This window comes from Ursus americanus, chromosome 12 (genome assembly GCF_024610735.1).
Source record: "Ursus americanus isolate L20-20 chromosome 12, mUrsAme1.1.p, whole genome shotgun sequence".
NCBI classification, from domain to species: Eukaryota; Metazoa; Chordata; class Mammalia; order Carnivora; family Ursidae; genus Ursus; species Ursus americanus.
The window spans coordinates 69,643,877-69,660,334 of record NC_142138.1 but is presented as its reverse complement, the minus strand read 5'-3'; the positions used below and the strand labels follow the sequence as shown (position 1 = coordinate 69,660,334).

At 49.3% G+C, this 16,458-nt stretch overlaps 3 protein-coding genes across 3 annotated transcripts; 1 reads left to right on the top strand and 2 right to left on the bottom strand.

Moving 5' to 3' along the window:
• Positions 1-10,160: 10,160 nt before the first annotated feature.
• On the bottom strand, positions 10,161-10,796 carry LOC123779223 (histone H3). The gene has a single exon (XM_045777149.2). The coding sequence runs from the start codon at positions 10,773-10,775 to the stop codon at positions 10,227-10,229; it is 549 nt and encodes a 182-aa protein (XP_045633105.2). The 5' UTR covers positions 10,776-10,796; the 3' UTR covers positions 10,161-10,226.
• Positions 10,797-11,632: 836 nt separating this feature from the next.
• On the bottom strand, positions 11,633-12,256 carry LOC123779211 (histone H2A type 2-A). Its single transcript, XM_045777139.2, has one exon. It carries the CDS (start codon positions 12,135-12,137, stop codon positions 11,745-11,747), a length of 393 nt encoding a protein of 130 aa, XP_045633095.1. The 5' UTR covers positions 12,138-12,256; the 3' UTR covers positions 11,633-11,744.
• A 91-nt stretch (positions 12,257-12,347) lies between these two features.
• LOC123779215 (histone H2B type 2-E) lies at positions 12,348-13,049 on the top strand. Its single transcript, XM_045777142.2, has one exon. It carries the CDS (start codon positions 12,498-12,500, stop codon positions 12,876-12,878), a length of 381 nt encoding a protein of 126 aa, XP_045633098.1. The 5' UTR covers positions 12,348-12,497; the 3' UTR covers positions 12,879-13,049.
• Positions 13,050-16,458: the final 3,409 nt, after the last annotated feature.

Below are 16,458 nucleotides of genomic sequence, written 5' to 3'. Positions count from 1 at the left end.
TCAGTTAAGCAGCCAACTCTTTTTTTTTTTTTTTTTAAGATTTTATTTATTTATTCGACAGAGATAGAGACAGCCAGCGAGAGAGGGAACACAAGCAGGGGGAGTGGGAGAGGAAGAAGCAGGCTTCTTGCGGAGGAGCCTGATGTGGGGCTCGATCCCGTAACGCCAGGATCACGCCCTGAGCCGAAGGCAGACGCTTAACCGCTGTGCCACCCAGGCGCCCCAAGCAGCCAACTCTTGATTTCGGCTCAGGTCATGATCTCAGGGCTCTGGGATGGAGCCCTGCTGCAGACTCTGCGCTCGGCGGGGAGCCTGCTTCGGGATTCTGTTTCTCCCTCTGCCCGTCCTGCTTTCTCTCTCAGACTCTCTCTCTAATAAATAACTAAATCTTTAAAAAAAAAAAAAAGATCTTGTCGCATTCTCCTGTGACTGAGCCAGCCAGGTGCCCCTAAAGCCTCCCTTCTCATCACGGTCCTTCGCCCGTGCTCCCTGGGGCCCCACAACAGTTCTTCTGTCTTTGTTTTTACCATCTCTTCTGCCTGGATTACACCCCCTTCTCCTCGCCCGCAACCTAAACATGTCTCAAATCCTAAATATTCTTTAGAACCCAGCTCAAACTATCACCAACCTTGTTTGCTCAGCTGGAATGAACCTTTCCCTCTCAGCTCCCACACGGCTCGACCTGCATTTCCCTTTGTCATCCACCATAATATGCCTTCTGCTCTAGCTACTGAGATGGGTATCGCCGCCCTACGAAGACAGGCACAGGCCATGTGCCAGCACAGAGAGATTCAGGGGGCATGTTTGGAGAAATATTAAGACTTTAAAATTAAGTAAGATGATTTTTACTTTAGTCTTTGTAGTTTCCTCTAGCCAGTGTTTTCCTAACTGTACGCCGTGACCCGTTAGTGGGTTATGAAAGTGATTTACTTGATAGAGATCACCTTTTTACTTTTCCTTTCTTAAGAAGCATAAAATAGAGTATATCACAAATAGTATCATTTTGTGAAACTTGTTGCAATTTATACTCCTATGTGAATGTGACTGGAAGGCAATGGCAAATGTATTTCTTACTGTGGGTTGAGGTCAAGAGAGGTCTACTCTACAATAAGAAGGGTCGTAGAACATATTCCCCCAATATATGCTACTTTGGCATATGGACTATTTTGAGCTGTAGGCATTTGAAAAACTGAAAGGACAGACTTTCTCTGACACACACACTTTCTCTGACCCCCCCACACCTGCCTCAAGGCAGATCCTCCAAAAGGAACCCAGTTGTCATAAATCTCTTCCCTGGGAATTTCATCAAGCAGGGAAGATTGCCCCTTATCACAGGAGAAGTGGACCCCGCAGCCAGACAAACTTGGTCAGAAACTATCATACCTCCCATGTATTCGTCTAAGGGCCTGTTCATCTTTCCGAAAAGGCGTTTACTCTCCACTAAGAGGCCTCCAGGCCTCCTCCCGTTTCACTATTAAGATGGTATTTAAGTTTGAATTCCAGGCCACCTTGGGGAATTACTTATTTTTTCCTGGGCATCTCCCATGTATCCATGAAGTATGCATGTTAATAAACTTCTGTTTGATTTTCTCTTGTCAGTCTGTCTTTTATTATGGGAGTCTCAACTAAGAATGCAGAAGGGTAGAGGAAAAATTTTCTCTTCCCTACAGTACAAATACTGATATTATTTGTATCTATGTGTTTAGCACATAGTGTGTAGCACTAATACAAAAGAAAAGTAAAACACAAAACCGAGGCTCGGATTCCATCCTGGTCACTTTTTAGCTGGATGACCCATGTTCCCAGGGGTCTCATCTTCACTGGAAATTTCCCTAACTGTGAAACAGGAATGAAACGCCCTACTTGCTTCCCAGGGTTCTTGTGGAATCAAATGAGAGGACATAAGGGAAAGGCTTTTGTAAGTCATGAGACATTCAGGAGCCCAAGTAGTCTTACTTTCTGGGTCACAGTCTAGAAGAATCTCTAGACGCTACCCATCTAGACATCTCTAGATAGAATGTACCAATTGTTTCCTGTGTGTTAGTCTTTCTACACCCTGATTGTGAGTTTCCCAAGGTAAAGATCGAGGACTTATATCAGTTAGTGTTTATCATAATGAAATGACTAATAATTATTAATGTATTTCCATGTTGAGATTCTGCCCTAAGTCCTGTGCATGGACTGCATTTATCTCATTGTGTCCCCATGGTCATCCTATGAGGTGTGCACATTTGCTGTCACTATTTTACAGATATTCAAACTGTAACACCGAGCCTTTATTCTAGCTCCATGTCTCTTCTTTTCCAGTTTTTCCCAGGCAAGTGAATCTGGGGGACAGTTGCCTAGTTGCCCAGACAGTTCAGGCCTTCTCCTGGTTACCACAGGCATCTAGCCAAGGGCCACAGACCTCTCCGTGTACTGCCCTGAAGCCTGGAGTTCCCTCAGTGGAGACACAGACTCCCCTCTGGCCCCACACTGTCGGACATGGGGAGTGTTAGTAAAAATGCAATCTGTTCCTCATGGTTTATACTCAGGTATAACCAACAGACAGAAGGGCTTTTTGGAGATGGAGAGTGCAGGGGCACCTAGAGGGGGAAAATCATGGGAAGTCTGGGCCTCCTTCCAGAAGGCCCTCCTGAGAGGCTCTGAGCTCAGCATCCACAGGGGGTTGACTAGTGTCCTCCCAGAAGTCATGCTGGAAGCTCAGAATATGACCTTATTTAGAAATAGGGTCTTTGCAGATATAATTAAGGATCTTCAGATGAAATCCTGCTGGATGTAGGGTGATGAGAGAAAAGAGTGGGAAAGCTGGACACAGAGACACGGGGACGAAGGCCATATGAAGACACGGGCAGAAATTGGAGTTTTACTGCTGGAAGCCAAGGATAGCCCAGAGCCGCTAGAAGCTGAAAGAGGCAAGGAAGGATTCTCCCCTAGAAGCTTTGGAGAGAGGATGGCCCCACTGGTGCTTCGATTTCAGAACTGTGAGAGAATAAATTTCGATTGTCTTCAGGTACCAAGTTTGTGGTAATGTGTTATGGCAGCCCCAGGACACTAACACAGGATTCTGGCAGCAGTCTGGGTGAGAGCTGTCCCCAGAACAAGAAGAGCTTGCCGCCAGCCCACAGTGAAGCCAGTTGGGGGTCTTCCTGCCCTGGAGTGGCCTCAAGGAGCCCCATAGAGGTCCAGGGCGGGGGAAGGTCGACCACCATCGAGGGGTGCTCAATGCCACTCGTGAAGATGGAAATGCCCTGAGGAACTTGGGGCTGAGCAGGTCAGGGAGGCTGGGTAGGCCCATGGAGGAGCAGTCTGCTTACTGTGGAGCACCATTTCCCATTCCCGATCCCTTCTTTCCTCCTCTGCCATCTTCCTTCCCCCCCCACACCTTTCTCCAAGTACACTTCCTACTCTGCTCCTCATCGCACTTAACTCTCCCTCCCCCCAAATTAAAAGAACCTGGTGTCTTTCACGAATGAAAGGATGGTGTATTTCCTAATCCTGCTTTAACAAATTACCCCAAATTTAGAGGATTAAAATAACACACATGTATCTCTTACAGTTCTCGAGGTCAGGAGCCTAAAGTGAGTGTTAAGGGGCTACATTCAGTGTCAGATGGACTGATTCCTTCTGGAGCCTTCCTGTCTCTTCCAGCTTCTAGAGGCCGCTGGCATTTCTGGGCTCCTGGCCTCAGCACTCCAATCTCTGCTTCTGTTATTACATCATCTTCCCCCCATGAGGCCTCTTGCCTCTTTCTCATAAGGTCTGTTATGATGATATTTAGGGCCCACCCAGATAATCCAGGATAGTCTCCCTGCCTCCAGGTCCTGAATTTAATCACATCTGTAAAGTCCCTTTGCCATTTAAGGTCACAGATTCACAGGCTGCAGGGATAAGGATGTGGACATCTTGGTGGGGGACTATTCAGTCTACCCACAAATGTGTACCCCTCTCTAAAGCATCTCCCTTGAAGCACTGATGCCATTGAGGGGACTGGTAGTGGTGAACGCTGCCTTCAGCTAAGGTCACCAGAAACTGGCTAATGCTGGGCTTTAGCCATTTGTGGGCAAGGGTTACGGTCCAGAAGCTACCTTCTACCCTCTTCTGGGACCAGCCTGCAGGAAGTTCCTCCCAAGGTGCGGCTAGACCTGCTTCTGACCTGCAAATTCCTGGGAGTTCCCTGAGAGGTGTGTTGTGTGTGTGTGTGTGTGGGGGGGTGTTAGATACCGGGTGCTGTGTCCTTTTGAGTAATGATTCAGAGGCTAAGGTCTTTAGGTCCCTCATCAGGCATTTCCTGACCGTCTGGGCAGTCAGGATGCTGACTTACAGAGATGAATAGGACAAAATGCCCATCCTGAAGGCACTCAGAGTCTGACGGGGAACTGGAAGGGTAAATTAATCCTGGGGGAGCTGCCAACACCAGAGGAGAGTATATGCTTGTTAGAACCTGGGAAGGTGCGGCTGGTCTGAGAAGGAGGAACAGGGGTGGTGGTGGGGGCACATGACAAAAGCTTCGCAGGGCTGAATTTTACAGACTAAACAATAGGTCCACAAAGGAGGGGGAACATATCTGGACAGAAGAAAGGGTTATGCCAAGTCATGGGAGGAGTTGCGAATTGCAGACATTGGGTCAGGCAAGAACAAACAAGTGCAGATAGGGGAATGGCTGATGAACACCTAATGAAAAGCCAGGGCAGGTTTGCAATTTAGGAACTGAAAGGGTATTTACCTTTATAACTTTGTTTCAGCTTTTCTGAATAGCTAATAAGAGTATTCAGTTTCTGTCTATTGTTTATTTTGGATCAGCCTTGTGCTGGTCGCTTTATGGGAATTGTTTCCTTAAATGTCTCCAGATACCACCACCAGGCAGGTACCGTTATCCCCATTTTACAGATGAGGAACTGAGGCCTGGTGAGATTAAGCATCTTGCCACAGTGTCATAGGTAGTAAGAGGCAGAGCCAGGCCTCAAACTCAAGCTGTGGCCTTGCACAGAGCCTCTGTTTCTCTGTACTGATCATGACACATGGGCATGCGTTTCATGCTGAGGATAATGGGGTGGGGGAGATGGAAAGAGTGTAAAGCTCAGCTCTGGCACAGGGCGGAAATTTTTTCCCCCTTGATAGTGGTGGAGACGGGTGGCCTGTGGGTAAGCAGGTGGAAAAGAGTCAGTTGAAGCAGCGAGGCCCTCAGTCCTGTACATCGGGAACTTCCTGTTGCTTCCCCTCTCAGCTTCCAGCATGTGCTCTTCGCTTGGTGTTTTGTACTTCAGGATGCGAACTTTGGAGTCCCAGCACATTGGCCGGAACCCCTAGCCATGGCCCTCCCTAGCTGGGGAAGCTTAGGCAAAAGCACTGTAAGTTTCCTAGTCTGTAAAATGGTGATAAAACACCCGCCTGCTTGCAGGGTTGTGGTGGTTAAAACAGATGAAGTAAAAGGCTTAGTCGGAAGTGACCGAACTTGAACATGACGAACACAAGTGGTTGTCGTCATTTCTGAATGGCGTGCATAACATGGCCCTGTTGCTACCACCTTTGCCTCCTTGCGACAAATGCTGTCCTGGTGGTCCTCATCGGTCTCCAGCTATCCTGCTGTCTCTTGGCGTTCCCTTCTTCTCCTAGCCCCATCCCTGCTCCGGCTGCCTCAGTCCTCTTCTCTTCTCCCAGACCCCTGGCTAGATCTCATCAAATTCCCCGCCTTCTGTTCGCCTTTATTCCCTTACCCTTCTGCTAAGGGCTTCCCCCAAAGTATCTCCAGCTGAGCCCCTTCACCAAATAGATTAACGTTCTTTACTTCGGTGAATGTGTCCCTCTAAATGGTTAATGGGATTCTCGACATCAACATCAGAAGGGCCTTTAAGCATCTTCTTGGTTCCAAAGGCAGTTTGTTCTCCCTGAATTCTTCACCTTAGTGAAATTTTCCATCATCTCCTAGTTCCTCAGGTCAAGGAGAAGCTCCTTCCTCTCTCCCATTCTCCAAATGCCTATATCACCAAATCTTACCAAATTTACCCTTCTATACTTCCCTCCAATCCATCACTTCATCTCTGTCTTCTCCTAGTCACTGCCATAGCCAAGGCCACCATTAGCTCTGATTAAAGGACCCAAAGTCCAGTAAACCATACCAGTTCCGGGGGACCTGGATGATGCAATTGGTTAAACATCCGACTCTTGGTTTCAGCTCAGGTCATGAGCTCAGGGTTGTGAGACTGAGCCCTGTGTCGGACTCTGCACTCAGCACGGAGTCTGCCGGAGTTTCTCCCTCTGCCTCTCTGTCCCATGTGAGCACACGCCCACGCTCTCTCTCTCTCTAAAATAAATAAATAAATTTTAAAAACAAAAACGAAAAAACCCAATACCAGTTCCATGGCAGACTTTTCCAGGAACCAGGCTGGACATGATGAGACTTTTGTTTGTTTGTTTTCCTTCAAATTTTATGATGAGACTTTTGAAGAGAATATGGATTGCTTTCCCCCCCTTTTTTTTATGACTAGTCTGAGAGTGGGAAATTATTTATGTACTTAAAACAATTAGATTTTGATACTGACATAAAAAAATTTGGGTACTATTTCACCCCAGTTTCTCAAACCAACAAAGACATTCCAAAAGTTTCCTATTAGGCCTAGGAAGTTTGGATTTCACGGAATAGTGGCAGGAACGTCAACTCTGTCTTACTACCAAACAGATGTCAAAGTTGTCACTAAAATGCTTTTGGTAGTTTGGGAAGCCCTTGGAGGCACCGGAGAATTCCTTGTAGTCCTCCCCAAACATGCTCACAGTGAGAATCCGATTCTGTTGCCCTAACCCTGTGGGGCAAATCTCCAAGATGGCTGCTGATGGGTAAGGCAGCAGTGTCCTGCCAATACCTGACCATCTGCTGGGTGAGAAAGATAGGGTTAATAGGCCCCACTTCCTCAGAAAGTGAGCTTGCATACACCTGTTTGCACTGCCTATGGTTTGCTGGCCCTATGTGAGGGCAGCGGGCTCAGTGAGGCTGAGGAGAGAACCCTTGCATTGTCAAGACCCAGACCTGCTGTTGTGTCTCACCTTTCACAGGAAACCAGTTAAGACCAACCAGGGAGGGCCTCCACTGTCCAATACCAGTGAGGGACCAGGTCCTAAGTCCCCAGTGCTCTTCATCTTCTGCTTTCATTCACTGTTTTCCTTCCACACCGTGTAATCTTTGAGTTTAGTGAGTGAGCATGTCACTGTTGTGGTGGGAGGAAGAGAAGTGGGTAGAAATGTGAGGAGAGGGTTGAAGGCAGATCCTAGCCATTCCCACTAAGCTAGTTACCCCTAGCTTAGCCATGGCAGATGCACGCAGGCTGTCCTCCAATCTCAAGGCCACGGGCAGGTCTTGGATATCTTTGGTATTTTAGGTTGTTGGTATCTTGCTTTTGAATCGGATTTAGTATCAGTTCAAGGCATATGATCCTGGGAAGGAAGGGCCCCGACATGGAAACCCGCATGCTCAGGCGTCTGCTCAGACACTAGTGACTCTGACACTCTGGGAAGTAATTCTTCCTCTGAGAACTTCAGGCTACACCTTTGAAAACAGATTTCAATGGATGAGATGCTGGGTGCAAAGGTGTCATCCCTGCACAGCTCTAAGTCACTGCTGCTTCTACTTATAAATAAGCCACAGAGGAGCAGGGAATGAGGCCCTGGGTAGAGACCATGGAGCCTGTATTGATCTCCTAGGGCTGCCCTAACATAATACCACAGACTGGGGGGCTCAAGCAACAGAAATTTATTTACTCACAGTTCTAGAGGTTGGAGGTCTAAGATCTCTCTGTCATCAGGTTTGGTTTCTTCTGAGTCTTCTCCTCAGCTTGCAATGGCTGCCTTCTCACCGTGGCCTCTTAAGGTTGTCCCTCTGTGTTGGCTGTGTCCTGATCTCCTCTTCTTTTGTTTTCTTAAAGATTGATTTATTTATTTGAGAGAGAGAGAGAGCACGCACACCTGCGAGAGCAGGGGAGGGGCAGAGGGAGAGGAAAAGAATCTCAAACAGACTCCCTGCTGAGCGCAGAGCTGCCTCACAGCCCTGAGATCATGACCTGAGTCAAAACCAAGAGTCTGACACCTGATTGAGACACCCAGATGCCCCCTGATCTCCTCTTATAAAAAAGACACTACTCATATTGGATTAGGGCACATCCTAATGACATTTTACTTAATTGTTTATATAAATATTTTATTTATTTCCTTGACAGAGAAGTACAAGCAGGGGGAGTAGGACAGGGAGAAGAAGGCTCTCTGCTCAGCAGGGAGACCGATGTGGGACTCTATCCTAGGACCCTGGGATCATGACCTGAGCCGAAGCAGACCCTTAACCGACTGAGCCACCCAGGCGCCCTTCTAATGACATTTTAACTTAAATGCCTCTTTAAAAGCCCTATATGGGCTTTAAATAGTCACATTCTGAGGTACTAGGAGTTAGAGCTTCATCATAGGAATTTGGGGGAGGGGCGGGGGACACACAATTCAGTTCATAACAGGGCCTACTCTGAAAATCTGAGTCTGGGGCTGAAAACTAGGGAATTCCCCCCACACACCCCTTCCTCCCTCAGGAACAGCTACAGTCCACACTGCTCTCTCCCCTTCCCCCCTACAACTCCTTGCAAAGGGCAAAAAGTTTTCGAAAGTATTTCTGCCTCAGTTCCTGTTCCCCTCAGTGAATGTTCATCTATCTCTGTAATGGCTTTATCTGTGAACAAAAACACAAACTCTGCCCTCTTCCAGGCGCAGATAAATGGTGTTCAAAGCTAAGAAGATGTGTCACCCACACACTTGCTGGTGAGTCTTGTGCAGTACCCGTTTTCCAAGGTCCTGCCCCACTCTTCTAGTTAAACCGACTCATTTCTAAGTCACCAAGAGGCCTTAAAACTTCCACTTTCATCTGGTGTACGAATCGCCCCTCTGAGATAAACGCAAGTCTCTGCCCTCACAGATTCTGCGGCAGACAAACGTAACCAAGGGAGGGGAGGAGCTGGGCATGTTGTGCCTTCCATTGGGTCCTGCCGCCCAAGAGCTTGAACTATGAGCGCCCCGCGCTGGATAAAGAACTCTTCTACTACCTGCATAAAGCTTTGTCTCAGTATCTGGGCTTGTTCTCCTGGAAGAACAGTCTCCTGCTGCGGACGTGAGCAGGTAAGGGTACCAACAGGCAGAGCTCCCGGGAGTGGCCTTGCTTAAGGCGGCCTTCGAACCTTCCCGCTGCTGCTGCTCTGACGAACCCACAGGAACTGTCATAACTGAATGCGGGGCTACAGAAGCCGGGCCCTTTGTCCTCCGGTCCATTCCTGCCTGGAGCTGCCCATACTACCTGCCTTAAGGTTCATTGGCATTAGAAGGGGGGGGGGAGGCAAATTTGGGGGAAATGAAAATATAAAGGACTTAAAGACCTCGGGCAAAGTCGCTCAGGCGCACGAGACCTTTGACAAATGAGTGGAGTAAAGGGATGAGTGACACACGCTAAATAAATCCCGCTGGCCTGAGAAGCCTGGGCATTACTGACATCCAACCCACAGGCAAAGCTCGGGAATCCCGAACTTGACCCGGCAGAGGTCGGGCGACGCGAAGGTGGCGATTTCCCTCCCCAGCCGGAACGCCGCGCCATTCCGCTCCCCGCGAACTTTCTTAAAAAGCCAGCCGGGGAGCGCCTGGGTGGTACAGCGGTTAAGCGTCTGCCTTCGGCTCAGGGCGTGATCCCGGCGTTATGGGATCGAGCCCCACATCAGGCTACTAGGCTAGGAGCCTGCTTCTTCCTCTCCCACTCCCCCTGCTTGTGTTCCCTCTCTCGCTGGCTGTCTCTGTCAAATAAAATCTTAAAAAAAAAAAAAAAAAAAAAAGCCAGCCGGGGCGAGCTCGGGACGCCTCGCCGCCTCTCGAGCCCGTAAGCCCCTCCTCTCCTTACAGTTGACGACCCTGGGTCACGGTGGAGCCCATAAAAACGCCCCTCACCCCCCGGCCCAGAGGGGCCCGAAGAGTAAAGCGAGCACGCACGGCCGTCTCCGGGGGTCCTGGCGGCCCCGGACAAGGAAGCCAGCCAACTGGGCAACCTAGACACGGCGCGTGGCCTCTACCCCGCTCTAACGTCCACCCTCCCGCCATAGGGGAGCGTCCGCCGAGAGAGAGCCGACGACTAAGTGGCACAGCTTCTTCCGCGTGCTGCTGTGGGTGGCTCTGAAAAGAGCCTTTGGATAGGATGGAACCTCGAGCCGAGCGCTCACTTAAGCCCGCTCCCCGCGGATGCGGCGAGCCAGCTGGATGTCCTTCGGCATGATGGTGACGCGCTTGGCGTGGATGGCGCACAGGTTCGTGTCCTCGAACAGCCCCACCAGGTAGGCCTCGCTCGCCTCCTGCAGCGCCATCACGGCCGAGCTCTGGAAGCGCAGGTCCGTCTTGAAGTCCTGCGCGATCTCGCGCACCAGCCGCTGGAACGGCAGCTTGCGGATCAGCAGCTCGGTGGACTTCTGGTAGCGCCGGATCTCCCGCAGGGCCACGGTGCCCGGCCGGTAGCGGTGCGGCTTCTTCACGCCGCCCGTGGCCGGCGCGCTCTTGCGGGCCGCCTTGGTGGCCAGCTGCTTGCGCGGGGCCTTGCCACCGGTCGACTTGCGGGCGGTCTGCTTTGTGCGAGCCATGGCGAACCAAAACACCAGCTCACCAGCGCAGCAGCAGCGAGAGTAACGGGACCTCCGCCCGCCGCAGCAGTCTTTATAGGCACCGTCTTTTTCCGATTGGGCGGGACAATAATTGAAAGTCCCGCGCTGGCTGTCCATTGGCTGTGACGTCACACGCCCTGGCGTCACCCATTGGCTTGGGCAGAATCCTCCCTAACCCCGCCCACCCGCCTCGCTTTTTCTACTTTCCAGTTTGCCTGCAGTCTTCCGTACCTTGTGTTGCCTTTCTTTTCGGCCGGCGGGGCGGGGGAGGGTCATTTTGGTTCGCGACCGTGTCAGAATGTTGTTCCTCCTCAGCCCTTCCCCCCCCTTAGAACACGGTACCCCCTTCCTTCCCGCGCTGCCTCCCCAATTCAACCTCAATCTTGCGTTTGCCCCCCCGTCCCCCAAAACGCCTTATTACCTTTTAAGAGCCCCCCCCTGGTTCGTCTGACGGACCTTTCTTCCCGCCTGTCGCTGGTTTTCGGATTGGAAGGTTGTCTCACCTCACCCCAAGACCCCCATCCCCACCGCCTCCCGAGCGCGAGATCTCGCCTCCAGAAACCCAAGTGGGGACCTGCGCCTCCGCTGCGAAAGCGGTCCCTCCCTTTTGCTGGACTAAGATAACCCGCTCAGTTAAGCCAAGGACCAGGTCCGCCCCACTCCCCTGCCGGCCAGGGCTGCACGTGTGTGCTGGGCAAAGGCCTCGGGAACTGGGGAAGCTGCGCACTCGGACCCCACTCCTGAGACGAGGGTCGGGGGCGCCTAACGGTACTTAGGAGCGAATCGGCCGTGGCTGCCCCCAAAGAGGTCTGGCTCCTCCACCTGCCTCGTCAGCCCTAAGGTCTGCGACCCACGAGACACAATAAAGAGGGTCGAACGCTGAAGGTTCAGAGAGGCGAGCAACGGGGAAGGAGCAACCCCCTCCCCTCCCCGGGGCTCGGCCTACGACGGGCGAAAGGGCAACGGAGAAAACGGACTACTGTAACAACTCTTTTATTTGAGAAAGTGGGTGGCTCTGAAAAGAGCCTTTGATTTCACAGGTGCCCCCTTCGAGACCAGGGCGGGCTGGGCTTCCTGACGCCGGCCTCACTTGCCCTTTGCCTTGTGGTGACTCTCCGTCTTCTTGGGGAGCAACACGGCCTGGATGTTGGGCAGAACGCCGCCCTGGGCGATGGTGACTTTGCCCAACAGCTTGTTCAGCTCCTCGTCGTTGCGGATGGCCAGCTGGAGGTGGCGGGGGATAATGCGCGTCTTCTTGTTGTCGCGGGCCGCGTTCCCCGCCAGCTCCAGGATTTCCGCCGTCAGGTACTCCAGCACCGCCGCCATGTACACCGGCGCGCCCGCCCCCACCCGCTCGGCGTAGTTGCCTTTGCGCAGCAGGCGGTGCACTCGGCCCACCGGGAACTGCAGGCCAGCGCGGGACGACCGCGACTTGGCCTTGGCACGGGCCTTGCCTCCTTGCTTGCCACGACCAGACATGACAGCGACGCTCGCCGCGAACAGCTCCCACTTGCCCACCAAGAAAGTCGCCACACAGCCCGCCACTTCACCCTTTTATAGGCAGAACCCGGATTGTCTACGGAGCGCCTCCATTGGCTAATGAAGGTCGTTGTCCTGACGGCCAATACGGTGGCTCGGCCAGAATCCGCTCATTTACATAATCTCGTCCCCGCGCAGGAGCGCCGCCGAACACGCGCGAATCACGACGCAGCGTAACCAGAGCCTTAATTTGCCTACGGCCTCTTTAAGTACTGAGGCGCTTCCGGTAGCCTGGGCCTCCCTGCGCTGTTTGCGTCTGTGGTCCGCTCTTGCTCTTGTCTGCCGCTCGTGCTTCCCGCTATGCCCGAGCCCGCAAAGTCCGCTCCCGCGCCCAAGAAGGGCTCCAAGAAAGCGGTCACCAAAGCCCAGAAGAAGGACGGCAAGAAGCGCAAGCGCAGCCGCAAGGAGAGTTACTCCATCTACGTGTACAAGGTGCTCAAGCAGGTGCACCCCGACACCGGCATCTCGTCCAAAGCCATGGGCATCATGAACTCCTTCGTCAACGACATCTTCGAGCGCATCGCCGGCGAGGCCTCCCGCCTGGCGCATTACAACAAGCGCTCGACCATCACGTCCCGGGAGATCCAGACGGCCGTGCGCCTGCTGCTGCCCGGCGAGTTGGCCAAGCACGCCGTGTCCGAGGGCACCAAGGCGGTCACCAAGTACACCAGCTCCAAGTGAGTCCCTGCCGGGACGCGGCGCTCGCACGGGTCGCTGGCCGCTTCACTCCAAAGGCTCTTTTCAGAGCCACCCACCTTCTCGCTGAAAGAAGCTGTTCGTGTGCTGCGCAATGGTTCCTACTTTTTTTGGTTTCTTTTCTAGTACATTAAATTCATGCTTGTTAAGTTCAAATGTCCGTCTCTTTTCCTTTAGTTAGGTGACAGAATAGTTTATGCCTAGTTAGATTGGTGAAAAACTAAATGGGGTATAGGTATGCTGTGGCTTGTCGGAGAGGACTGTTCTTGAAACTGCCTTTGACTTTGCTACGTGCAGGTGAACACATGCACTCCTCTAAGACTGAGAAAGGCTGTGTTGGTTTTGGTAAGCTTATATATGCACTATAAGAAAGTGTTGAGAATAAAACCACCATATGGTGTTAACAATTGGTAAAACGGTGGTCGTATTTAAGTCTTAAATTATCTGTACTAAGAAGTGATAGCTTTTATATTTGGTTCCAACAAACGCCTCCCGTGGTTATCCTGGATTCACGAGCACTTGCCTATGTGAAATTTATGTGAAAATTACCCGATTAGGAAAATTGAAGCTGATTTTGATAGAGAAATTAACCCTTAATGCAGGTGTCTTCTCTTTGCCTCCCCTAACCCTAATCAAATCTCACAAAACCTGCCTAAAATGTAGTAGTGATTTCCCCCAAAGAATTGTTACTTAGAATAATTTGTCCGATTTAAGGGCTATTTCCATACATTGGGAGCAATATATAGGTAATTTCTGAAGCAGGAAAGAGTCTGAAATGCTAGAGGAACAGAAAGCGGAATATGGCCGGGAAAGTGAAAAGGAAGTTGATTGGCTTGAGAGCTTGTTCAGTGTCTTGGGCACTCCTGGGTTGTTTTAGCCAGGGATCTGCATAATATGACCTCATTAACCTTAAAAAAAGATTGGTCATAGATCCCAGGCCGTCCACAGAAGCAAGGAAACCAATTAGGACGCTACCGTAGTGTTGTGGACTAGAGCAGTGATTCCTGAAGTCTGGTCTCCAGATCAGCAGCGTCAGCATTGCCTGAGAACTTATTAAAAGTGAGAATTTCAGGGCCCGATAATCTGTGTTAACAGACCCTTTGGGTGATTCCAAAAGGTGCTGAAGTGTGAGAACCACCAGGAAGTCTAGACACTTTGGATTGGAATACAGTGATGGTGATGGTTTGATATGTTGGAATTGGGATTACATTTTGGAGGTAAAATAGGTTTTGTTGAGGAGTAAGATTATGTAAGAGCAAAACCCCTAAGTTTCTGGTTTGAACAACTGGTGCTGTGTGGTTTTTTTGTTTTTTTTTTAAAGATTTGTTTGAGAGTGTGTGTGTGGGGTGGGGCAGACAGGGAGGGAGAGAGAGAATCTCAAGCAGAGTCCCTGCTGAGCAGGGAGCCGGAGGCAGGACTGATTCTGCACGCCCCACTCTGAGATCATGACTGAGCTGAAAATAAGAGACGCTTAACTGACTGAGCCACCCAGGTGCCCCTGAACACCTGGTGTTATTAACTAGGATGGAATACTGGGAGGTGTGGGTTGGGGCATTGAAGAGTGATCCAGAGTTCCGATTTAAATTTGAGAAGCTTTTTGATACGCGAGTGGATATACGGAGTTGGCAATATGAGAGCTGCACGTAGGCCTTAGTGAAAAAAACACAAACAGCGCAGTGGGGATGAAAGCTATCACCTGAAAGAATTCTTCCAGACGATTTCTCATGTTTCCTTAAAGTGGTCAAGACTATTTCTTCTTATGTATTTGTCATGAAATACAACTTAGTAGTTGATAGTCCTATAATATATATTATTGACTATGTAGCATTTTCTTTTCTCCTTCTGTTTTTCTAATAGTATCCTGATTTTCATTAAGGAATCCACCCTTATGTGCTGCTCCAAACTGTCCATTGTAATCCCCTGGAGAACTTCAAAAAATACTGATGTTTGGATGCCACTCCCAGAAATTCTGATTTAAGTGTTTTGGGGAAGAGTCTGCACTTGGGGTACTTTTAAACATCTCTCCAGGTGACTCTAATGGGCAGGCAAATTTGAGAACCACTGTCACATGTGCTTCCCAGAAAACAGATCTTACAGGGTTGGCCTGATTGGCTAAGTGTAATCCCAGACCCCTTTGCACATTGACTGGTTCAGGAATCTAGACTGATTAGCACAAACATTTCAGAAATTGAAGTAGCTGAGTAAGGAAATACAGATTGCTTTTATCTTTTGGGAAAAAAGTTTCTTTGCTTTGAAGAGCAAAGGAGGATGGAGTGTTCTGTGGGTGTGAAGGCAAAGAAGAATTACAGGCAACACTAGAGGAAGGTACATCGTCGGGGAGAATCAGAGAACTGAACCACTTATGGAATTTAGCCAACCTCGAAGCCCTGCTGTACCATCAGACAAGTTAGGCCCGTTTATCTGACATGCTTTTATTTAGACTAGTTCGAATCTTAAAATATTTGAGACATAATAACATAATTTCCCAGCATAAAAGATGATAGACCTTTTGTCCTGAAGGGTCTCAAAGATCCAAATGGGGTAGATAAGAAAAAAATAGAGGTACTCAAAATGCACATTTGGACTAAGTCTACAAGTGTTAAAATCAATACTTCACCAGGACCAGAGATTAATATTACCATCAAAAAGGAAGTTCCAAGATTTAAAGAAATCTGAGATTTTATTTATAAACTTAATGTAATTCTATCACTAAAAATTTTAGTATTCATATGAGTTTCTCAGGGCTGCCATAACAAAGGACCAGAAACTGAGTGGCTTAAAACCACAGAGATTTATTCTGCCATAGTTCTGGAAGCTAGGAATCTGAAGTCAAGGTATTGCCAGGGTCCTGTCCCTCTGAAGGCTCTCAGGGAGAATCCTCTCTTCTTTTTCAGCTTCTGCTAGCTCCAGCTATTTTTTGACATGTGCCAGCATAACTCCAGCTTCTGGCACAGTTTTCTTCCTGTGTGTTTCTACGTTTCCCTAAAGACACTAGTCACATGGGATTAGGGCCCACCCTAATGACCTCATTTTAAATTGATTACAGGCATATCTCATTGGCTTTACAGATATTGTTTCTTGTGGTTTTTGTTTTGTTTTGTTTAACAAATTGAAGGCTTGTAGCAACCCTGTGTGGAGCGAGTCCTTTGTCACCATTTTTCCAACACCATTTGCTCACTTAGTGTCTCTATTACATTTTGGTAATTCTCACACTATTTCAAACTTTTCATTATTATTGTTATGGTGACCTGTGATCAGTGATTACCTGCTGAAAGCTCAGATGATTGTTAGCATTTTTTATCAATAAAATATTTTGTAATTAAGGTGTATATATATATATATTGGGGGTTTTTAACATAATGCTTTTGCACGCTTAATAAAATACAATATAGTGTAAACATAACTTTTATATGCACTGAGTAACCAAAAATTTCGTTTGACTTGCTTTATTGCAGTATTTGCTTTACTGTGGTGGTCTGGAACCTAACCCACAATATCTCAGAGGTATGCCTGTACATCTTTGCAAAGACCCTACTTCCAGATAAGGCCATATTCTAAGGGGAAT

Excerpts from the sequence above, each read along its gene's own strand:
- LOC123779223 (XM_045777149.2), bottom strand. The coding sequence starts at position 10,775 with ATGGACAGCCAGCGCGGGACTTTCAATTATTGTCCCGCCCAATCGGAA.
- LOC123779211 (XM_045777139.2), bottom strand. The coding sequence starts at position 12,137 with ATGTCTGGTCGTGGCAAGCAAGGAGGCAAGGCCCGTGCCAAGGCCAAG.
- LOC123779215 (XM_045777142.2), top strand. The coding sequence starts at position 12,498 with ATGCCCGAGCCCGCAAAGTCCGCTCCCGCGCCCAAGAAGGGCTCCAAG.